The 25,560-nt window shown below is 45.3% G+C and overlaps 1 protein-coding gene across 10 annotated transcripts in view; it reads right to left on the bottom strand.

Annotated features, from left to right (window-relative positions):
• GRB10 (growth factor receptor bound protein 10) overlaps window positions 1-25,560 on the bottom strand; it is a 302,376-nt gene that overhangs the window by 78,425 nt on the left and 198,391 nt on the right. For all 10 annotated transcript variants that reach the window (XM_073678334.1, XM_073678333.1, XM_073678326.1 and 7 more), the window contains one exon: window positions 23,342-23,477. In XM_073678334.1, coding sequence (XP_073534435.1) covers window positions 23,342-23,477 — 136 coding nt within the window. The remainder of the gene's footprint in view (window positions 1-23,341; window positions 23,478-25,560) is intronic.

Genomic DNA, 25,560 nt, shown 5'->3' with positions numbered 1-25,560 from the left:
GGCGAAAAACCTTTCACATTCCGTATTGCCATTTCAAATTCAACACTGTTAGATGGAAGCCCTTCACTTGAGAGTGGAATACTGGACGCCGAGTAAGAAGGTCCAGGATTTCCAACAAAATCCATGGATCTGAGATATTTACCTCGATAATGAAAACCATGGTCTTTTAGGCCAGAATGGAGCAATCAGAATCTCTCGCTTTAGCTCCCTGATCTTTTTCATGACTGTTGAGATGATCACTATCAGATAGAAGGCATAAGCAATCCTGAAGTTCCAGGGGACCTGAAGGGCATCTACCGCATAGGAGTTTTCTCTTGGGTTTAGCGAACAGAACTTTACTTTTCTGTTTGTCGGCAAACAAATCCATTTCTGGCAACACCCATTAGAGAACTATCACCTGAAACTGGGAGTTTAGGGTCCATACTCCACGTTTCAGCCTGTTGCGGCTTAGGAAGTCTGCATTCGTGTTCTGCGCCCCTTTATGTTCAGCGCTGTTGGGGACAAAAGGTGTTGCTCTGCCAGCTGGAAGATTTTGCTTGCTGCTTCCATTAGGGAGTGGGACCTTGTTCTCTTCCCGGTGGTTGATGTATGCCACCATAGCCCGGTTGTTCAACATGACCAGACCTGGCGACCAAAGAGGAAGGGAAGAAAGTCATTTAGAGCTTTCTACAGCCCACAGTTTTTAGGTTTGACGACTGACCCCTCTCAGAGTGACCAAGACCCCCGAATTGTATTATCCCTCAGGAGCAACCCCCAACCAGAGTTGCTCGCATCGGTTGTGTCATTTATTGGCCTAACCACTGGACCCGATGTTAGGTTTTATATACAGATGGGAATAGGGAAGGGATGTCAGCTCACCAAATTGAAGATTGCCAGCAGGTATAAAGCCTCGCAATGAGCCATCCTAGCCTTGGACGTGAAGACAAATGCAAAAAGAGAAAAAGGATTATCCAGCGATGACCATTAAAAATCCATATTTAATTGTAAAAATATTAAAATCCGATTGTACCGATTCACAAGGAATACCCAAAGATTCAAAAGCCTATGCTTAATCATGTTAGGTTTGCCCTGTCTGGCCACCACAAGAGGGAGTTTGACTTCTAAAGAAAGTACCACCTTTAAATGTTCTTTTAGCAACCTCTGTGCAGACAATTTCCCACTGAAGCTGCCTCATGTGGAGCTGGGCCCATCTCACTGCTGGGATGCAGGATGTCAGGGTTCCTAACAGGGACATAGATCTTCCAAAAATGACCCTAAGGTAGGCAACTGCTGCCGAGGCAAGTTTTACTACCTTCTCCTCGGGTGAGAGACCAGTCTCAAGCATGGATTTTAGAACAAGACCCAGGAAAGACTGTACTCTTATTGGTTTTAGCCTTGACTTGAGTGCTCACCATCCAAGCCAAGATCTTCTAAGACTACTCACATCTCAGCTGTGCTGCCCAGTGGTCTTCTGATCTCCCCACTATAGAGGAAGTAGGCATCGAATGCGAAGGTAGGTAGTTATTTCGGCTATTATCATGGTGAAGATTCTCAGAGCCTCCGACAACCCGAATGGAAGGGCTCTGAATAGGTAATGCTTGATTTCCCCCTGTGCGTACAGGGCTAATCTCAGGTACCTCTGATGGTCTGGATGAATTGGGATGTGGTAATAAGCATCCTTTAAATAAACAACCACCATAAATCAAATAGGGATAGAGCAGTTTTATGGCCGTGCTCACAGATTCCATCTTGAAGGTACGATTTTATATCCACCAGTTGAGGTTCTTCAGATTTATGATTGTTCTGAATTAACCATCTGTTTTTTTTTGTTTGTCTTTTTAATCAAAAAGAGCAGGGAATAAAATCCCTTTCCCTTTTCTCTCTAGGGATAGCTCTTCCCTTGACTTCCTGGGTGGTGTCATTACACAGGTTTGATGTGGCAGATAAAATTCTATTTATAGACCTTCCCTTACTATGTCCAGAATCCAGCTGCTGGAGGAGATGTTCGCCCAGGCCTAAATGAAGAGGGAAAGCCTTCCCCCTACTTCTAGCCTGGCGTCATTGTGAGGATTTTATGGAAGCTGAAGACAGACCTCCGAACATAAATCCGGGCTCTTTCTTACTTTAAACTCCCACTTCCTTCTCTCCCTTGGAGGACATCCACTATTAAATTTTTTCCTCTGAAAGGAAGGCTTCCTCGTATCACTTGTGAGCCCAGGATAGCAGTTTCTCGTCACCAGCCTTTTCTAAGATGTCGTCTAATTTCTTCCCAAACAAAAATTGGCCATCACACAGTGTAGAGCATAGTTTATTTGACTGAATATCTCCCGGACAGCCTTTGAGCCAGAAAGCTAGTCTTGCTGCATTTGACAACCCAGCAGAGCTAGCTGCTAGCCTCACCTAGTCTACGCATGTATCTGCCAGAAATGCAGCAGCTCCCTGTAACAAAGGCATGTTGGCCAAAGTTTTATCCTTTGGGGTTTTATCTTTGAGCTGTTTAACTTTGTGAGGCCAAATCATAAGGGAATAGAGGTGCAGGTTTCGGCAATCACCGACTTCCCTTGTGTGCTTCAGATATCCACCTGCTTTTTTATCTAATGGATCTCTAAGCACTCCAGAATCTTCAAAGAGTAGGGCTGACCTCTGAGGATTTTGATACAGCCCCATCAATCCTAGGGACATTTTCCCATATCAAAGTCCTTATTTTCAAAAAGGAGATATTTTGAGGAGGGGAGGCGAGGCACCGAATCTCCGTTTTTTTCCCGTTCCTTGTTAATGAGTGCCTGGATTTTACCATTAACTGGAAAGGTGAGCTTTTCTCTGCTCCAACTCTCCAAACATCACGTCTTTAGGGACTTCGGTCAACAATGGGCCCAAGAGAGGAGAGACTAACAGCTTTAACTAGCCTATCTGTATCATCCACCAGAACGGCTGCTCACTCTGTGTCCATGCTGCTGATTGTGAGCTGGGGGTTGCAGCTGCTGCTGCCTCTGATCCTCCATATCAAGGAGGAGAGGTTGAGCTGGAGCATAAGCACTTCCCTTGTGGTCCGTTCCCCTTTATATGTGGGACCCACAGCGCTGTCTTCCGGGTCAACCTTGTCCGGTCCCTCCAGACGATTGCCTGCCCCCTCTCCCTCTGCCTGTGAGAACCAACCAGGATGCACCAATTCCGCACGCTACCGGCCAGCAATGCTCACATAAAGCGCGACCATTTTACCCCAGCGTGCCCCCTGTGACATCACTCAGGCACATCCATTCCCAGCGTGGATTGCGCCCGTGACGTCAGCAGGGTGCGCCATTGATAGCTGAGCATCCTGGCCGCTCAGCATGCCATGGAGAGTGGGCAGCGTGTTGGGGGGAGGGCGGCACCACAGTCCGAGACATGCCACGCATTTCAGTCTCTACCCCCTGCATATGCAATAGAGCCCCCTCTGAACCTGTGAATGGTGCGCTTTCAGCACCCTGAAGGTCAGCTCCACAGGCATGTAGCCTGCTCTTCTGGACGCCGGGACAGGGCTTGGCAAGATTCTTTATTCCATTCTTAACTGCAGATTTCAGCACGAGTTTCCCATCAAGGAAAGGAACCTGTTCATGCGAAGGAGAGGTGCTGCTCATTTAATTTCAGTAGGTTTACTGTCCTCAGGTGTGCAGTCATGAGTGAAGGGAAAAGAAAGTTTTTGCATAGTCATATTTTGAGCTATAAATTTCTCTATATTTCTGCCACTAGAGAAGTGTGAGGGTTTGATCGTTTTTGTATAAAAGAGGAAAAACATTTTATAGAAAAAACAATTGTTTTTGCATTACTATAATATGAGAGGTACAGCTTATTTCTTCACTGAATGATTTTTTTTTTCCATACAAGATAAAAATGGTATTGCTGAAAACGTTATTTTAATTTGTCTTTTTGATTGCATTCTATTCCACTTTTTGTTCAGAGGTAGTTTTTGCCCCTTTTTTGTTTTACAGTGTTCACCAAGGTGTTTACTAGTTTGACGGTGTTATAGATAGGGTCGTTCCGGATGTGGACATGCCATATTTATAAACTTTATTTTTGTTTTTACATAAATATACTGGTTTAATATTGTTTCATTGTTTTTAATTTTTTTTTATTAAAAAAAGTTATTATTTTACTTAGCCCCTGTATGGGACTTCAACTTTAATTTCTCTGATCGCAGGGCTCCAGCATTGCAATACACATGTATCCCAATGCATGAGAACTGTCAGTTTTACACTGACAGAAAGCCTGTTAGACCCTGCTGCTGGCTGAGTGTAACAGGCCAATGTAGCTGGTAGACCTGGTGGTTATCATTTGACCTCCGGTTGGCATGACAACCCTCAGCTCCCCTGTGATTATGTAACGGGGTGCCAGAGGTGTGAGCGAAGGCTCCCTCTGTCTCACTCAAACTTTTAAATGCTGCAATAGCTATTGATTGCGGCATCTAGAAGATAACACAGGGTTAATATAATCAGGATCTGAGCAAATCAGGTACCGATGAGCTTGCCGGCAAGAGCTATTGCACTGCACCAGAATCCCAGGGCTTGCAGGAATCTGGGTGTTTTCAGCACTTCAAGACAGCCGACCGTAGAGAAACATCAGCGCTGCACACAGCCCAGCAGATGTCAATGTTTGAATGTTGTGAAAGGGTTAAAGGGAATCTGGCAGCAGTTTTTTGCTACCTCATCTGAAAACAGCATGATGTAGGCAAAGAGACCCTGAATCCTTTGATGTATCAATTTACTGGGTGCAGCAGTGCGGACACAATCAGAGCTTTTAGATTTAGCAATGTAACAGAGCTGAGGAAGCTAACCCCGCCCACACCAGGCTCTTCGTGTACATTGTCTATAGATCATAACTGGCTTAACACAGAAGAGGGCACAGTTGAACCAGGAGGCACATACTGCTATGTACCAGCACCTGGTGCTAAAACAATCATTACAAGTGAATAAAACCTTAGAGCTTGATAAGAGGCATTGCGGAAATCTGCATTCTAACCCCTACAGCATGCTGTCTTCCAATTACATAGCAAAAATCTGCTGACAGATTCCTTTAAACTTGCATATATAGGGAGCTGCCAGCTTTTAGTCACTTAGGCGTGCCCAGAGCAATTACAGGTCACCATCCACAGCACAGAGCTGTGGGGAACCACACCCCACTCACATCCACTGACTGACAGCAGAGCTGGCTCTGTCACAATGGTTACACTTGACCTTCTCAGTGCTGTGACCGGTGAGTACCGTAATTGCTCCTGTAAGCTGGTGGCTTCATTTTCTCCAGGGTGCTGTACTCTGTGGCTGGGCACCTTCATGACCATTAGTCTGCAGATTAACCCTATATCTGCAGGTTAAAAGACATGACAAGTTTCCTTTTAAGCAGGTAGCTTTTATATCATTTACAAAGGTTGGGGAGAATTGCTTTTAATTCAGTGAAGGCTCTGAGCAATCACATTTAATGTGGCTAAAACAATAAATATAAGATCACATGATAATTCACTTCTACATGCATACTTAGTAAATGAAGGTATGTAAAAGATAGGGCAGAGCCTAATCAATATTCATAGGAAGCCATTTTGATGTGGATACCGTTTTAATAGTTCCAAGCACAAATGTATTAAGGTGATCGTTACTTTAAAAACATTAAAAAAATTTATCACAAAGCTTCATAACTTATTTATGTTGAAAAGACAAATTGCCAGATAATTACTGCCAGAAAATATTGTGGCAATGAAGGTACTGTACTTCCCAATTTCATGCATCTAGATCTTAACACAATAATGACCTAAGCATCTTTATTGTCTATTTAAACCGAGACCAACCACATAGAAATGGCACAGGAGGGTTTTCCAGGAAATGTAGGTCAGCATGGCCACCCAGATTTGATCTCCATGTGGGCAGGACTGAGGAATGAAAGTCAGAGATGCATTTCTTGCCAATAATTCCAAAAAGTGTCAGTATATATTAGCTAGGACATGTCTGAATAAAATCTGCACCAGAGCGATGCAATGGCTTACAAATGAATGCCTTAATAAAATTTTGCATAATGTAAACGGCTTTTTAATAGATTCACCAATTCTAAAATGAGCAACCCTTTATTACACCAAGAGATGGGAGTTTAGAAACTGAACACTAGACCCTGATCATTTAAATATAGTTATGTGCACAATACCCCTATATAAATACACTGCTCAAAAAAATGAAGGGAACACTCAAATAACACATCCTAGATCTGAATGAATTAAATATTCTCATTGAATACTTTGTTCTGTACAAAGTTGAATGTGCTGACAACAAAATCACACATCATTAATGGAAATCAAATTTATTAACCAATGGAGGCCTGGATTTGTAGTCACCCCCAAAATTAAAATGGAAAAACACACTACAGGCTGATCCAACTTTGATGTAATGTCCTTAAAACAAGTCAAAATCAGGCTCAGTATTGTGTGTGGCCTCCACGTGCCTGTATGACCTCCCTACAACGCCTGGACATGCTCCTGATGAGGTTGCGGATGGTCTGCTGTGGGATCTCCTCCCAGACCTGGACTAAAGCATCCGCCAACTCCTGGACAGTCTGTGGTGCAAGTGGTGGCTGGAGAGAGACATGATGTCCCAGATGTGCTCAATCAGATTCAGGTCTGGGGAACGGGCGGGCCAGTCCATAGCTTCAATGCCTTCATCTTGCAGGAACAGCTGACACACTCCAGCCACATGAGGTCTGGCATTGTCCTGCATTAGGAGGAACCCAGGGCTAACTGCACCAGCATATGGTCTCACGAGGGGTCTGAGGATCTCATCTCGGTACCTAATGGCAGTCAGGCTACCTCTGGCGAGCACAAGGAGGGCTGTGCAGCCCTCCAAAGAAATGGCACCCCACACCATTACTGACCCACTGCCAAACCGGTCATGCTGAAGGATGTTGCAGGCAGCAGATCGCTCTCCACGGCGTCTCCAGACCATCACATGTGCTCAGTGTGAAGCTGCTTTCATCTGCGAAGAGCACAGGGCGCCAGTGGCGACTTTGCCAATCCTGGTGTTCTGTTCTGTGACAAAAGCCAAGCATCCTGCATGGTGTTGGGCTGTGAGCACAACCCCCATCTGTGGAAGTTGGGCCCTCATACCACCCTCATGGAGTCGATTTCTAACCGTTTATGCAGACACATGCATATTTGTGGCCTGCTGGAGGTCATTTTCCAGGTCTCTGGCAGTGCTCCTCCTGTTCCTCCTTGCACAAAGGTGGAGGTAGCAGTTCTGCTGCTAGGTTGTTGCCCTCCTACAGCCCCCTCCACGTCTCCTGGTGTACTGGCTTGTCTCCTGGTAGCGCCTCCAACCTCTGGACACTACACTGACAGACACCGCAAACCTTCTTGCCACAGCTCGCATTGATGTGCCATCCTGGATGAGCTGCACTAGCTAGCAATGTCTGTGGGTTGTAGAGTCCATCTCATGTGACGTGTGAGTGTGAAAGCACAACCAACATTCAAAAGTGACCAAAACATCAGCCAGAAAGCATTGGTACTGAGATGTTGTTTGTGGTCCCCACCTGCAGAACCACTCCTTTATTGAGGGCGTCTTGATAATTGCCAGTAATTTCAATCTATTGTCTATTCCATTTGCACAACAGCATGTGAAATTGATTGTCAATCAGTGTTGCTTCCTAAGTGGACAGTTTGATTTCACAGAAGTTTGATTTACTTGGAGTTATATTCTGTTTAAGTGCTACCTTTATTTTTTTGAGCAGTGCAGTACTTTACATTGGGGGCTTAAAGTTCCTACTCTCTAAAAAATGCATGAATCTTATAAACGGTGGATCAGTGACTCTTTCTATATAACAAAGCACAAATCCATATTCATTTTGTTAAAACACACACCCAGACCTCTGTATAATAGTTACACTTTTATAATAGTTTGTTTTCAGCAAGAAAAATCTTCGCTACTTACCCGTAACAGGATTTTACAGAGTCCATGACAACGCCACCTGAGAGAGGGTATCCCGCCACTAAGGACAGGAAACCTACTGAATAGAAAGGTGGTACCTCTCCTCCGCATCAGTTGGTTTCAGAGCATGAGAGGACCTCCAGACAGTTCTTGATACAACCATCACCAATTAAAACATTTTTTAACTATACACCAAGAAGTAGCGCACACCAACTAGCGATAAAAGGAGTTAATATAAAAGGTCCTGTCATGGGCTCTGTAAAATCCTGTCATCGGTAATTTACTAAGATTTTTCCCTTTCTCCCATGACGCCACCACCTGAGTGATTTATATAGAACAAAACACCATAGAGAGGGATCACTGCTTGTAACACCTTTCTCCCAAAGGATAGATCATCAGAAGAAGACCGGTCAAGTTGATATAGTTTATAGAAGGTGGAAGGAGAGGACCAGGTTGCCACATTACATATCCAGTCGATAGACACTTCCACCTACTCTGCCCAGGAGGTCGCCACGGTCCAGGTAGAATGAGCCTTCAAGTTCTCTGGAAATGATATACTACTAGAGGAGTAGGTTAACCCACTGGCCTCTCTGAACCATCTAGCTAGGGTACCCCTTGTGACATTAAGGCCTTTCCTAACCCGCTGGAAGGAAACAAGGCTTCACTGTCTCTACCGTTTCATCATAGCCTACCAGAACCAGTCTAAAGTCTAGGTTGTGAAGTCACTGCTCCTCTGCCTTTTCAGGACACTTAAAGGGGATAATTTCCTGGCTTCTATGGAATTTGATGGCCACTTTGAGGAGATAAGACCAGACAATGCCTAAGACAATATTATCCTCAGCAATCTGCTTAAACGAGTGGTTAATAGACAATACCTATGTCAGTGATTGTACAGGCCGACGTTAGAGCCACCAATATCACCATTTTTAAGGAGAGTCTTGACCAGTAATCCCCTTCGTGTTTCAAAGGGGGATTTAGTTAATTCTTCCAGGACCAGATTTAAATCCCAGAGATGTGTTCTTGGTGCAGGTATTAGCCTGGACCTGTCACATGCCTTGAGAAATCTAATAACCCACCTATCATCTGAAAAATTATAGTTATATTAAGGCCCCCGGGGCAGACATCTGCACCTTAAGAGTGCTAGGAGATAAACCCATTTCCATACCTTTCTGGAGAAAGACGGATTTTGGTAAGAACTTACCTGTAAAATCCTTTTCAGCGAAGGAAGGAAGGGAGACAGATTCTCTACTTCGTGGGTAGGCGGTGCCCCATAGGATAGTCACCTCAGATTGGAAAAAGATGACCGGCCCCTCCAGTATATAGGCTCCTGCTACTCCCATGTTCATCAGTCCGTACACAAGCTAAGGAAGAGCAGACCAACATATCCCCTTCTGAAATTTCAGAAATGAGAGAAAACAGGTTATGTAATAGAAACACAGTCTTAGGCATACCCCATTGGACCTGACAACTGTGTAGAGCTGGCGAAACTGGAAGGAGAGCCGTAGAGCGCTAAACCCAGTCCAGAAGATCGACATCAGGAAGGAGACGCGCTGCATCTAGAAACAAAAAAACACTTCTGCCCTGGGAGGGTGCTGTGTCTCCCTTCCTTCCTTCCTTCGCTGAAAAGGATTTTACAGGTAAGTTCTTACCAAAATCCGGCTTTCAGCAGCAGAAGAGAAGGAAGGGAGACAGATTCTCTACTTCGTGGGACGTCCTAAAGCAGTACCTACTTAAGGGTGGGAAATAGAGGCAGAAGCTTCCATACCCCAAAACTTAGGCAAGAGCGCAAACCGCGCTAAATAACGGAAAACTAAGTAAAGGGATAACTTAAATTACCGCCGCCTGCTGGACCCTGCGTTCCAGGGCCGCATCGGCTGAAGCACTTACGTCCACCTTATAAAACTTAGTAAAGGTGTGAACGGAGCGCCAGGTGGCCGCCCGGCAGAGCTGCGCTGCCGAGGCCCCCTGACGAAAAGCCCACGATGAGCCAATGGCTCTCGTGGAATGAGCTTTAACTTTAAACCGGACAAGGCTCGCCCTTGAGCCGGTACGCTTCCAGGATAGCTGAACGGATCCACCGAACTATCGTGTCTTTGGAAGCACGTTGACCACGCCGACGACCTGCCGGAATTATAAAAAGAGAGTCCGACTTCCGAAAACCTTGGGTGATCGTAAGATAGAACTTCAATGCCCGCACTAAGTCCAACGAGTGCAAGGCCCACTCCCTTGAATTCTTAGGTCCTGGACAAAGAGAAGGCAACACAATGTCCTGATTAATGTGGAATTGTGACACTACCTTAGGCAAAAAAATCTTCACGAGTACGAAGCACCACGCGATCCGGAAAAAATTCCAGAAAAGGAGGTGAGCAAGAAAGTTCTGCCAATTCCGATACCCTTCTCAAAGAGGTGACTGCCACCAAGAAGGCCACCTTCCAAGAAAGTAGTGAAAGTTTAGCAGAATCCATAGGCTCAAAAGGCCTATGCTGAAGGGCTTCCAGGACTAGATTAAGCCGCCATGGAGCCACAACTGCCCTCCGTGGCGGAAACTGACGTGCGACTCCGCGAAAAAAAGAGCGCACATCCCTACGAGAGGCAATAGCTTTCCTAAAGTGCAGATACCTGTCCCCGCACCGTACTAACTGCCAAACCCCTGGCCAGACTAGATTGCAGAAAGGCCAAGAAGTTGGGGATGGAAAAAACCCTCGGGTTTCTTGAGGATCCAGAACACCATGAATAGAAAGACTCCCAAGTTCTGTGATAAATCCTGGACGTAGCTGGACTCCGGGCCGCCCGCAAGGTAGCAATGACCTCGGGCGAAAAACCGCGACGGGTCAAGATCTCGGTCTCAAGAGCCACGCCATCAAACGAAGGGACCTCAGGTCCGGATGACGAATGGGCCCCTGAGGGAGCAAGTCCGGGCAAAGGGGCAGCGGAAACGGAGGTGCCACCTGAAGAGACACCAGCGTCAAATACCATGTCCCCCGCGGCCAGTCTGGTGCTATCAGAATTGATACCCTTTCGAGTTTGATCCGTCGGATCACCAGAGGTAGTAAGGATATCGGCGGAAACGCGTAGATCAGCTTGAACTGACCCCACGGGGCCACTAGAGCATCCACCGCCACCGGGTCCCTGTACCTGGACATGAACGTCGGAACCCTGGCGTTCAGCCTGGATGCCATCAAGTCCACCTGAGGAGTCCCCCAACAGGAACACAGCAGAGAAAACACTTCTGGATGGAGACTCCATTCCCCAGGGTCCACTTGCTCGCGACTGAGGAAGTCCGCCGAGATATTCAACACCCCTGGAATGTGAATTGCAGAGATTGCTGGAACTTTGGACTCGGCCCAGACCAGGATCCGAGAGACCTCCGACATGAGACTGGAACTCCTCGTCCCGCCTTGGTGGTTGATGTACGCGACAGCCGTAGCGTTGTCCGACTGGATCCGGACCGGTAGACCGCTCAATAAGACCGCCCAATGTTGGAGGCAGAGAAATATTGCTCTCAACTCCAAAATGTTGATCGGGAGAGACGACTCCTTTGGCGACCAGACTCCCTGAATCCAGAGGTTGTTCCAAACTCCCCCCCAGCCTGTCCGGCTGGCATCGGTCGTCACCACCGACCATCTCGGAGGAAGGAAGGAAGGAAGGAAGGATTTCCCCACGGATAGAGTCTCCGGACGTAACCACCATCCAAGAGATTCTCGCACCCTGCGGGCGATAATGACCGAGTGATCCAGAGAAGTTAGCGATCGATCCCAATGGGTCAGAATAAGGCTCTGGAGATCCCGGGAATGAAATTGTGCAAATGGTACTGCTTCCATAGTTGCCACCATTTGACCCAGAAGGCGCATGCATTCCCAAAGGGACATTGACAGCACCAACCTCATAGCCTGGACCAGAAGACGAAGGTTCGTCTGTTTGACAGGAGGCAGGGACACAACTGCCCGAACAGTATCGAACTGCATCCCCAGGAAAAGAATGGACTGTGCTGGCTCCAATGACGATTTCTTCCAATTGATCAGCCACCCGAAGTCCATCAGGTACTGAAGGGAGAGATCGCGAGCCGCTATTGCCTCCTCCGCTGTGGGTGACACTATGAACAGATCGTAACCCCCTATCTTCGAAGAAGCGCCATGAGAGGAGCCAGAATTTTTGTAAAAACCCTGGGAGCTGAGGCCAACCCGAAAGGCAGGGACGACCTAATCTCCAAGAAGGCTGACTGAATCGTCCCCTGGCCCGAAAGGACCGAAGACCTCTGCCGGGCCCTGTCCTGCTGGCTGTGGATGCCACTGCCTTTTTCCCAGGCAGAGTAACATCCTTAGCTTTAGCTTTGGCAAATTAGTTCCGAAAGATCAGAACCAAAGAGCTGACCGCCCTTATATGCCAGACTAAGCAATCTCTGTTTGGATACTGCACCCCCGGTCCACTGTTTAAGCCACAGAGCTCTTCTAATCGTGACTGCCGAAGCCTGAGCCCTGGACAGAATTGAAGCAGTGTCCAGTACTGCATCTCTGCCATAACACAGCTTCCATTCGCTGAAAAAGCTTTTCCACTTCTGAACGCGAAGTCCCATCCTGCCACGCCGCACGCAGCTGATCCAACCACCACAGAGAAGCCTCACCGGCCCACATGGCCCCCAAGGCCGCTCAGAAACCATGACCCGCGGCTTCATAGATGGATTTCGCCGCTGACTCCGATCTTCTGTCCAAAGGATCCTGAAGATTGGCTCTCCCTTTAACAGGAAGCAGGGAAGACTTGGTCAGCTGAGACAGAGATATATCCACCTCAGGAGAGGGAACCCAATAAGTAACCATCTCCTTGACACAGGGATATAGGGCATCAAAAAACCGCGTTCCTCGGAAGCGTTTATCCGGACACTGACGCTCCTTCTCCACCACTTCGTTAAGTTCCTCATGCGCAGGGAATGTAGAACGAACACGGCGCGTCTTCTGATACAGACGGTCCGACCTAGACGGTCTTGTCGGCTCTTCAGACAGCTCTAATACTTCCCGCATGTCCTTAATAAGCCCATCTACGTGACCAGAAAGAGAAACAGAGCGATCCTGTTGATCCTCCTCTTCGGACTCAGAAATTTCATCAACCGAATCTGTTGGTGAATCCGAAGCCTCTGATGCGCTCTGCGAGGGAGACAACGCCACCATAGTCTTGCGGCGCTTTTTACCTCGTGGCATTGGGTGTGATCTAGCTGACACCCACTGTCCCAGGAGACAAGAGAGACTATCAATGGAGCGAGTGAGCGCCTCCAGCTTAACATCACTGAGCGTTGAATTTGATGTAGAAGAAGGCCTGAGTGTATCAGAGGCGTGCAACTGAACCTGAAACGGATCAGGAGACCGATCCGCACTCCCAGGCCCCTGATCCGACATGCCACCCACACCAGATGCCAGGATGTACAACAAGGATGGCAAAAAAAGTGTGAAAGCTGCACAGCCTGTTTTCAAAACTCCCTTTTTTTTTTTTTTTATATATGTGACAGGCTCTGAAGGGTTAAAGCTCACCCTTAGAAAAGAGCTACCCCAGAAATGCCGAGCAAAAAATCAATAGGGGGAAACTCCCTTAAACACCATGTGTTTCCCCTAAAGTTCCACTTTTTCAGAAGGGGTTAACATCACAGCAACTATAATACTACACAGCCTAAAAGGTCAGTGAAGTAAATACCTTTAGGAGAGAAAGCGGCAGTGCTCCTGAGGACTCCTAATAGGTAGCCTGGAGAGACAGCACTGACAAAGAACCCCTGCCAGAGGCAGAGGGGACTCACCGGTACTGCGGCAACCGCTCCTTCTAAGTGTGTGGACGGACGAGGAGCAGAGAGCAGGAGGCGCCGCTGGACGCCGGAGGGAGAAGCAGGGACCGCCAGCGCACGCTCAACTAAGCGCTTCCTGCCTAAGTAATGACGGCAGGAAGCCAGGAGACGCTAGGCCACGCCCCCCGCCTTATTCAAACAACAAAAATGAGGGCAGAAAACTTCCTACCTCTATGAAGGCAGGAAGCAAGTCAATAAAAGCAAGAAAACGCGCGCCAATACAGGGAGCTTCCTGCCTCAATGAAGGCAGGAAGCAAAAACGAAAAAGCATGCGCAAATAAAAAATAAAAATTACTGGCCTCCGTCTCTGCTCCCCAGTCAAGGCAGCGTCTGAAATAGACGAGAAACACAGGCAGTACACTTGCCGTAGCCGTCAAAGATACTCTTTAGACCAAAGAGCACTTACCCGGCTGAACGCCACAGGGATCCTCAGGGATGTGTGGCGCCATGGCTCTTTGCTCCCCCCTATGGCGGAGCACGCAGGGACCCTCTCATGTGTGGTGTGCGCCTCTGCCAGGGAGCGCCCTGTATCCCCCGGGGCCGGCAGGCATAAGTGGGAACCTCCTCAAGGGGTACACAGAGCTGCCAGGGGAGGGTCAGGGGTCTCCGCAGCGCCGAGACCCCCAGAGACCTCTAGACAACGGGGGGTCCAGGACTCGCTGGATATAAAATAACTCTTCTGAGGAGCTGCCGAAGCAGCGACTCTCCTCTGAGACCTCAGATAAAAAGACTGATGAACATGGGAGTAGGAGGAGCCTATATACTTGAGGGGCCGGTCGTCTTTTTCCAATCTGAGGTGACTATCCTATGGGGCTCCGCCTACCCACGAAGTAGAGAATCTCTGTCTCCCTTCCTTCCCTTCTGCTGCTGAAATTCTAATATAACATTTATCGGTATTCTACCCTCCAGGGTTTGCCCCCAACTAGCCAAGAACTTTGCCCAGGTTGTACGATATATATCCTAGTTACTGGTTTTGTGCAGATAGAGGCTAGGTTCGGGGAGAATCCTTTCCGAATAAATGCCCTTTCAAACTCCAGGCTTTCAAATGAAGGCCTAAACCTCTGCAGATTAAAAACTGAACCTTGGTTGAGGCGATCCGGAACATCTGGGAGGACCCAGGGTTCCGATACAGACATCATCCTTATCCATGATAACCATGGTCTCATGGGCCAGAATAGAGCAATCAGAATGATCCTCACTTGCTCCTCCCTGACTTTCCTCAACACTGCCGGGATCAACATCAATGGGGAAAAGGCATAGGCCAGGTCGAAGTCCCAAGGAATCGGTCGAGCATCCAATGCACAGGTTTTCTCTTTGATCCAGAGAGAAGAACTTTCCCATTTTCCTGTTTTGTCTGTTTGCAAACAGGACTATATTTGGCTGGCCCCAACAATCCACTATCTATTGAAATGTTGTATGATTTTGTTCCCATTCTCCTGGTTTTAGTCGATTTAGGAAATCTGTTCTTTTGTTTTTTTCCCCCCTTTATGTGAAGTGCTGTCGGTATTAAACAATGTTCCACAAACTGAAGGATCTTTCACCAGAGAGCGGGATCTCATGCCCCCTTGACTGTTCATGTAGGCAACTGTTGTCCGATTGTCTGATAGGATGCAAACATGATGCCCTTGCAGGAAGGAAAGGAACTTAATTATTGCCTTTTTTACTGTCAGCAACTCCTTCATGTTTGACAAATAGCTTCTCGGTCCTTGACCAGATTCCCTGAACTATGCAATCCTTCAGATGCGCTCCCCATACATCCCAGCTTGTGTCTGTCATATCGTTGATCTGATATGACCAAGTGACTCCTCATGACAGATTCTCCATTTCCATCCACCATGTCATAGTCACCAGGGAAAGTCATCTTTCCCTCTAAACAGACTTTAAGTCTTTTTTTCACCCCTTAGAATGTTCTGTTGCAAATGCCTGGAGTGCATCTTGGCCTACTGGACTGCTGGAATACAAGAAGTCATTGTCCCTATTAGTGACATTGCCTTTCTTAGGGTCATGATAGACTAAAATCCCTTCCCTTGCTGATGCACTGGTACCACCATCAGGAATTGTTTCTGCACCAGTTCAAAACTTCCATTTCCAGAGCCAATTGTGTCCTGCAACCCCTCAGATGATATACTGAAGGTGTGCCGGGGAACAGACTTGAATTCCAGCCTTAGCCCTGACCGTACTATCCCAAGACTCCAGGTGCTGGATGAAATATTTTCTCAGGCAGGCAGTGGGACAGCCTTCCTCCTACCTGGGGAAGCCAGTCACTTGGAAGGCTTGCTTTGTTTTGTGGAATTGCCTCCAAACCTGAAACCTCCACCTTTTTGGTTTCCCATCTTTCCATCTCCCCGATCTCTAGAGGGTTTGTTCCGATTATACCTATACGAAAGGGCTTCCTATATTGTGGCAGATACACTGGAAAATCCTTTCTTCTTGTCTCCCACTTTGTCTAGTATATCTAGTATCTAGTGCTTGTCCACAGACAAACTCTCCTTCGCATTGAATAGAGTACAGCTTGGCCTTGGGACTGAACATTCCCCAGACAGCTCTTGGGCCATAGTGCTTTACAGGCGACATTTGATAGTGAGGTTGGCAGCCAGGTCGGCAGGGCCGAGTCTGCCGAGGAGTCTGCGAAAAAAGCAGCTGCTCCTTGCAATGGGAGATTAGACAGGATGTTATGCCTAGGGACATTGTTAAACTGATTTAACTGCTGCAATCAAATCATTGATCTGGCCATGCAGGATGCAGCAACTGCTGGTTTTAATGCCCCTGCCGAAGACTCCCATGTCTACTTTAGAAACAGATCTACTTTTTTTTTTTTTTTTTTATCAAGGAGGATATTTAACAGTACCCAGATCTTCAAAGGGCAAGGTAGATATCTTGGATGAATTGGCCACTGCCATGTCCATCTTGGGGGTTTTGTCCCACATGGCCACTTATTCCTCAAACAGATACCTCCTTTTCGATGACAAGGGCAGCAGACCTTTTCTCAGGTTTCTTCCATTCCCTATTAATGAACATTTTAATTTTTTCATTAAGAGGAAATGTGCGTCTTTTCTTTTGTTCCAAACCCCTGAACATAATGTCCTGGAGGTTTTAGTATCAGATACCGATGCGGAGGAGAGGTACAGCCCTTTTATTCAGTAGGTTTCCTGTCCTTGATTGGCAGCTACCCTGAGGTGGTTCAGTCATGTGAGAAGGGGAAAATAATAGATTTAACCTTTATTGTAAAGTATCAAGACCCAGCATGATCATGTAGAATGAGTAAGATGTCATCTGAATGATAAAAGTAGTTTTGGCCCACCCATTCTGCCAACATCTAGGTTCAAACGATACACTGCTCTCTGGAGAGCACCAAGCTGTGCTTTTTCATGCAGGTCTGAAAAAGAAATACTACCATGATGGAAACCAGAGTCCACAGTGACTGTGCTGCATTCACCAGCACAAATCCATCAGAATTTTTTTTTTTTTTTTTTTTGAGGTTACGACAGTCCAGACCAAGCACTCGCCGAAAGAGCACTATATTAATGCAAGTTCATGAAGTTTGAGTGGTTTCAGATAATGTGAACCAAGCCTTTGTCCCATGGGTATATCCGTCCCCATCCTTTCTGCTATAACCAAATCACATTTTCATAAAATAAGGTAAAAAACAAGTAAAAATTGGCAACCCATGAAATTTTATGCAAAATGACCATTGTTCTGGATATTACACACAAGCTGCTTTTACTTTATCAATACCTATGAGTAGACCATTTTCAAATTCTACTTAAAGGGATTATCCAGGACTTTTTTTTTTCCTTACGGCCTAAAAACTAACAGGTAGATAGTCGTCAACTACCTGCCTGTTCTACCAATAGACAGCTCCTACTGACAATTCAGCTGCTCCACATCAGAGGCGCAATTTCTCTTCCGCGCTGCTCTGTCGACAGGGCGTGACAGTCATGCCGATTGCCCAATTGTGGGAAGCCAGCTGTCAGAGCGGAAGAGAAGCCGCTGCTGTAGATACATTAGTGGAAGCTGCTGAATTGCTGGCAGGAACAGTCTGACTGCTCTCTGCTGGTGGAGATTGGCACCGGGCAGAACAGGCAGGTAAGTAGAAACAAGAATTTTTTGAGAAATATTGTATTGCTCAAATGTTTTGCAACTTTTCAAAGTGTTTTATGCCATATTTATGGCATAAACACTTTGATATTGTTGCACCTCCTCTTAAAACTAGGCACATTGACCCCAATTCATCAACCATGCCCGTCCCTCGTAAACACACAAAGTTGTGATTCTACAAAAGCCATTTGGTAAAATCCAGGCCAGAGTGGGACAAAAAAAACCCTGGCACACTAACCCCACATACTACAACATCCATCACCCCCGATCATGGAATTTTGGTTTTACTTAGTAATGCCCCTCACCACTCTTACAGGAGTTATTTGAAGAGCTACATATAAATGTGCCTATGATAAACCACAGCTCCTTTTACATGGTGCTCTTCAAAGCTCCGGTTCTTGGGATCATGGGGGTCCCAGCGGTCAGGTCCACATTGATGGAGAATAACTTCCAAACTTGGGATAACCCATTTAAACAGGTTTTTTGGAGTGTTGTTCAAAAGACTATTGCTTGGTGATTTGTTTGTGTGCATATCCTCATCCTCTATTTGGCTTATCCTTCCTTTTAACTTCCTGGTGTTCCACTGAGTTCATATTTGTACGATTGTTTTTTTACATTTATCCCAGCAAGTCTTCCCTTGTTAGTCTGGTTTATGTATTCTTCTATACAACTACTCCCCACTTCGCTGGGTGGGGGAGGGGGTCAGATTAAGGCTGATTCAGGCGCTCAGCAAGGTACATGACACTAGCGTCTTCACCATTAGAAGTAATCTCGGGAGCAGGGATAGCAAGGGCGCCCCTAGCTTTAGGGATTGGGAAGGAGCCCCCAGCCTCAGGATATCAAACAGTCACATGACAGGTGGCCTCTATGGAAGAGTGGACAGAAAATTGTAAGGCTCGTTTTGAGTTTGCCAAAAGACATGAGGGAGACTCTGCAAATATATGGAGGAAGGTGCTGAGGTCAGATGAGACCAAAATTGAACTTTTGGGCCACCAAGGCAAATGCCATGTCTGGCGCCAAACCAATACCGCTCATCACCTCAAGAACACCATCCCCAAAGAGAAACATGGCGGTGGCAGCATCATGAGGTGGGGATGTTTTTCCGCAGCAGGAACAGGAAAATGGTTTGGCTCAAGGGACGATAGATGGTGCAAAAAGACAGGGATAATCTTGAGTAATACCGGTTTTAGTCTGTCAGCGATTTGAGACTGGGATGGAGGTTTACCTTCCAAGACCGTGAACCAAAGCATACAGCTAAAGCAACACTGGAGTGGATTAAGGGGAAACGTGTTAACTAGTGATGAGCGAGTATGTTCTGTTAACCCTTTCGGCGAGCATGCTCGAGAGCTCGCAGAGTATTTTCAGCGGCGGTGTTATGTTTTTGTCACTCAGTGCTCATGATTTGCGACTGACAGCTTTAATACATGTGAGGAATGCCTAAGAAACAGACATTCCTCACATGTATTAAAGCTGTCAGTCGCAAATCATGAACACAGTGCGACTAAAACATAACACTCGAGCACGCTGAAGATACTCGGGAAACACGCAAGCATGCTCGTAACTCGAGTAACAAGCATGCTCGCTCATTACTAGTGTTAACGTTTTGGAGCAGCCTAGTCAAAGCCCAGACCTTAATTCAATTGAGAATCTGTGGTCAGAGTTGAAGATTCATGTTCACCCTAGGAAACCATTTAAACTTGGAGTAGTTTTGCCTTGAGGAATGGCCAAAAATCCCAGTGGCAATATGTGGAAAGCTCAGAATTATCCAAAGCGACCTGCAGGTGGTAATTGCTCCAAAAGGAGACTCTACAAAAGTACTGGCTTTAGATGGGTGAATAGTTATGCACACTGAAGTTTTCAGTTATTTTGTCCTATTTGTGGTTTGCTTCACAATAAAAAGAAAACCAAATGTTCAGTTGAAGGCATGATCTTAACATGAACTGATGCAACCCCTCAAAAAAAGAAAAAGTGAAATTTGAGGTTGTGAGGTAGCAACACGAAAAATGCCATGTAGGGGGGTGTTAAAATTTTCACAAGCCATTGTACTTAATTATGCTGTTTACATCACATAGAATATGCGGAGGCTGATTTGAACTGCTTTAAAATAGTATTCTTACCCAGTGAACTTTTCACATTTTTTTCACATTATACCCACAAACCTAAATGTATTTTATTGGGATTTTATGTGATATACCAAAACTAAGTAGCAAGTATATGTGAAGTGTAAAGGAAACCATTCAGGGTTTTTGAATATTTTAAGAATATAAATGTAAAAATTGTGGCATGTATTTGTATTCAGTCCCCCCCAAAGTCAATACTTTGTAGGGCCGCCTTTCTCTGCAATTACTGCTGCAAGTTTTTTTTGGGTATGTCTCTACCAACTTTGCACATCCAGGAGGGGGAAATTTTTGCTTATTCTTTGAAAACTAGCTCTACCTCAGCAAGATTGGATGGTGAGCATTTGTTAACAGCAATGTTCAAGTCTTGCCACAGATGCGCAATTGAATTTAGGTCTGGACTTTGGCTGGGCCATTTAAACACATGATTATGCTTTAAGCTAAACCATTATACTGTAGCTCTGGCAGTATTTAGTATTTTTGTTCTGCTTGAAGATGATCCTACACCCCAGTCTAAAGTCTTTTGCAGCCTGTAACAGGTTTTCCTCCAGATTTTTCTGACCAGCTTCCCTGCCACTGCTGAAAAGCATCCCCACATGATGCTGACACCACTGTGTTTGGCGGTGGAGATGGAGATTTCAAAGTGTTAAGCAGTGTTAGTTTTCTGCCTCAGTGTTGCATTTAACCTAAAAAGTTCTACTTTGGTCTTATCTGACCACTTCTTCCACATGCTAGCTGTCCCCCTACATGGCATGTGGAAAAAGGAGCTCTCATCAAAATGAAACCAAAGTAGAACTTTTTGGGCTAAATGCAAGATGCTATGTCTGGTGGAATACTAACACTGTACATCACCCTGAAAACACCATTCCCACCGTCAAACATGCTGGCAGCATCATGCTGTGGTGATGCTTTTCTTCAGCAGGTGCATGGAAATTGGTCAGAGTTAATGGGAAGATGGATGGATATAAGTTATGGGGCAATCCTAGAAGAAAACCTGTTAAGAGGCTGAAAAAAGACTAGAGACTGGGATGTAGGTTCACCATCCAGCATGACAACCACCCCAAGCACACTGACAGAGCTACAATGGAATGGTTTAAATCAGAGCTTATTCATGTGTTTGACTGGTCCTGTCAATGTCCAGACAAATTCCACTGATAATCTGTGGCAAGACTTGAAAATTGCTGTTCAGACACGCTCCATCCAATCTCACTGAGCTACAGCTAATCTGCTAAGAAGAATGGGCAGATATTTCAGCCTCTTGATGTGCAAAGCTGGGAGAAACATACCCCAAAAGACTTGAGACCGTAATTGCAGCGAAACGTGGTCCTATAAAAGCGTTAACTCGGGGGGTGAATACAAATGCAAGTCATAATTTTCAGATTTACATTCTTAAAAATGAAGAGAAAACCAGGTCTCATTTCCTTTACACTTCACAAATACGTGCTACTCAGTGTTGGCATATCACATAAAATATATTTAAGTTTGTGGGTGCAACGTTAAAAAAAAAAAAAAATGTGGAAAAGTACACAGGGTACATACAGCACATATGATACAGTGGGCCCGATGTATAGACATTACATGGCCCCCATCTTGTTAAGTCACCCATTACCTGGAGATGGAACAGTACAGTATGCAGCCTGCCCAGAGCCCGCAGGAAAAGATTTAAGTAATGGAGCTGGAGTGCAGAGGGAGGCAACGCCGCCCACCAGGAAGGTCCTAACGTTGCCTGACACTTAGTCTGGCAGGGTGTATGCCGCTGCAATGTTCTGAACGCTGTAAGCATGCATTTAATTACACACTGAATGCTGTAAAAAGCTAAACCCAAGGATTACTGAACTAAGCGCCCCCACCCACATTTATTTCACCCTACTTGGAATTTTTCACACTTTATAGTACATGTGTGTACTATAAGGCTATGTGCCCACGATGGAGAAATGCTCAGGATTTTTTCCTGAGTGTTTCCGCATCTCCCTGGCAGAAAAAAACACATGCGGATTGTACATGCGTTTTCCTGCCAGGGGCATGCGGAATGAAGTGTTCTTCACTGGCATTTCCGCATGCGGGTTGACAAGCGCTTTCCAAGCGATTAGCATCACTTGGAAAGTGCTTGTGACAACTAGGTCACACTATAAATCCATGCAAACGGCATGGATTTATATAGTGTGACCCGAGAGAATGGTTAAAAATAAAAAAATAAACCTATACTTACCTTCCGATGACCCGCGCTGTCTTGCTGCGCTCCTGTGCTGGCTGTCGGCAGCTCACGGTACGCTGTACTGAAAGACCTGCCGTCATATGACTGACGTCACCGCAGGTCCTTCAGTCCTGAGCGATCTGTCAGCAAGCGAAGAGAAGGAGTCCGTGGGCCGTCGGAAGGCGAATATAATCTTTATTTTTTATTTTATTCTTTTTTTATGGTACCTTGGTGTGGAGAGTCTCCTGTCCTCCACACCCAGGTACCATCCGCACATTAGAACGCGCCAATTATGCAAGTACTGATGCAGTCTTGCGGAATTGGCGCGTTCTAATGCAAGTCAATGGCGGCAAAAACGCAGCGCTTCCGCAAAATTAATGGACATGCTGCGGATTTTTGAGCGCAGCATAAATGCTGCGAAAAAATACGCAGCATGGGCATTGAAAGTGCGGAATTGCATTGGAGACCAAGGGGTAAGGTTTACCAAGCATTTACACTGCGGAAATTCCGCAGCGTAAACGCCTGAAAAACACATCGTGGGCACACAGCCTAATGGTAAAGTGAATGGTGTCATTCATTCTAAATGACAATTTTATTTAAGTAAAATGACTTACACATCAATGGAGGTAAAGAAAAAGCAAACTGTCACCAATAACGAGTTCTAATTAAAAATGCATGGTCACAAATTTTATCACTTGTAATCACAGAATTGTCTCTATTATTGGCCCACATACTATAATCATGAACTCTTATCTACAATTAAGGCCTGCGCATGAATATGCTCTTGGGTTGGGGGAGGGACATTGTATACATTAAATGATGTATTTGCTTACTTGCAAAAATAAATACTACATTTAAGTTTGGGATGTTGGGGTTTTGAGTTTATTGTTTAAATTACTTAAAATTGTATAATGCTGTATTTAAACTGGTTTGGCCACACTGGCCTGAAGTACACACCGTTGGGCTTCAGTTCATGTGACCGCTCATATGCGATTATACACAAGCAGGCATGTGCCCACCAGCTGCTCTGCCAGCTTCTCTAATCGGAACACAGCCAGAAAGTTAAAGATCCTTTTCCCCAACATCTGTGCCTTGAATATTGTGGAATGGGTGATATCAAAGTCTAAATTGATTAAAAACTTGAGAGTTTTGTATTTTGCTTGCCTTTTAAAAACACAACATGTATGATACTTACAGTTTTGCTGGCAGGCTGATTTTGAGGTAAGGATCCTGGTGCAAGTACTGGGGAGCCTGCAGGTGTACAAAGCTCTGGAAAAGGATTTGGAATAGCTGGTAATGATGAGGTGCGCAGTTGTTCCTCTTGAAGTCGTCTAAAAAGTGAAAATTATAGTCTAATAAAGGTTTTTTTTTATTTTTTATTTTTATTTTTTAAGTAAACCGCTTCCTACAAAAATTCCATAATAAAGCTCGGAATTAGAAGGTAGTTTTATAGTAAACCAGAATATACAAAAGCATTCAAAATCTGGATTTGTCCAAAAGCCAACTTCATTCAGTCGAACCACTTAAATATTTAGTTATATTTTTAGTAAACTTTAAACACAAATAACTTAGTAAGATTTCCTTTGGGAGCAGCATGGTGTAGGGGCAGAGATCCCAATTCCAGCAATGTATCATTTATTGGACTCTTTGCTGCAGTTTTGATAACGTCCCTGTTTCAGATGCTGCAGATCTACCAGTTCTCTGAATGCGGAGCCCTGTATAACTGCGTCCACACCACTGATTGGTAGCTTTATGCCTATACAGTGTGAACCTAAAAAGCTGCCAGTGGTGGAAACATGGTTGGACTACCCAGCAACAGCCCAAGTGGTCCACTAGTGATAATACGGTGCTAATAAAGCAATGATAAAAAAAATTATACTTTGTAGTGATACATTGCTGGAATCAGGGTCTCTTAATACATTTTACTGCTCTCAGATTAAGAAGCAAAACCTGGTGAACGATTACTCTCTATAAGGGAATCTGTCACGACATTTGACCTATGTAAACTTAATATGGGCATACAGGTTATAGGCTGCTGAGGAGAGTGATGCCTGTATTGACATGTCGCACACTGGTAACTCACTTTTTAATTTAAAACAAAAAACTCTGTAGAAAGACCATCATGCAGATCAGTGTCCGGCCCATAGCAGTTCATTTACATATTTCAGATAAATCCATGTTTTTTCTTAAAACATAAGATCAGAGACTAGGCATTTTATTCAGCTTCCTATGACCTGCTGCCCATATAGAAGGCTTAGGAAGGAGGATCCTACTGACAGAGCCCTTTAAATTGGCTGTCTGGTCCAAATCGATAAGTTTGCAGTCACTGACTAGGTGTATGACTGCAGACTTCTGAATCCCCCCCAGAGCACTGTGCGCTGCAGGGATTCGCCGGTTTCAGGCCCAGTAACGAAGGGTATATATGAGCTATACATACTTCTGTCCAGTGGTCGTGGCCAACACACACTGGTCAGGAGCACATATAACTCAAATATACCATCCGTTACAGAGTCTGATACCAGGGAATCCCCGCACTGCGTGCGCTGGGAGAATTGATAAGTATAAAGTCATACAGTGACTGCAGACTTATCAGTTTGGACCGCACAACCCCTTTAAGGCATTGTTTGATTACAAATAAGAAAAGGCCTAGTCAGATAAAATATTAGTTCTACCAATACTACTACAGGATTCACTATGCTGTATAACCAACATGTTAACTTTATATTGCAGTATTTTTTTTTCTTCCTTTGATTTTCTTCTCCAATGAAAGTAACATTAGGGTACTTTCATTTATCCGTTTACAAAACTGCGTGAAGCCACTTGCATGAAACTGGCTACAATTGCAAGTGCTAAGCAAAGTTTTGAGGTTTGTGTAATAAGGGCTACAAAAGACTGTCCATATTTAAGACATGCAGCAATAAAAGTCTAAAAGTTATGGAAAATCGCTTGAATCTTTTGCTATTCTGCATGAATATGCGGCTGCAGTGTTTCTTTTAGTCCTCGCAAAAGGCTGCATGTAAGAAAGCAATTTATTAAATCCGTACACAACAGCTGACAAAGAAGAACCCACAAAAGAAATAAGTTGCCCACTCAGCCATTGAAACAAGGTTGGAATTTACAGACAAGCCTAGATTCACCCATCAGTGTGAGCGTTACCATCCAGGAGACGCCGACTAATATTTTCCTCAGCTGTCATCCTACTTGCATCACCTTTTCTGATCCCTTTCTCATTAGAGCAGGTAGATTGACTAATTTTACCCATCGACTGACTGTTCACATGCTGTGTTTTTTATGCAAACTAAGGCTATGTGCCCACGTAGCAGATTTGATCCAGAGCGTTTTTGCCTCTGGCAGAAAAACCGCATGCAGATTTACATGCGTTTTTTCTGCCAGAGAGAAGCGTTTTAACATTAG

This window comes from Phyllobates terribilis, unplaced genomic scaffold (genome assembly GCF_046119375.1).
Source record: "Phyllobates terribilis strain yellow unplaced genomic scaffold, ASM4611937v1 Scaffold_4__5_contigs__length_816908805, whole genome shotgun sequence".
In the NCBI taxonomy this organism is placed as follows: Eukaryota; Metazoa; Chordata; class Amphibia; order Anura; family Dendrobatidae; genus Phyllobates; species Phyllobates terribilis.
The sequence above is the reverse complement of the archived record's forward strand: the minus strand, read 5'-3'. Positions and strand labels throughout refer to the sequence as shown.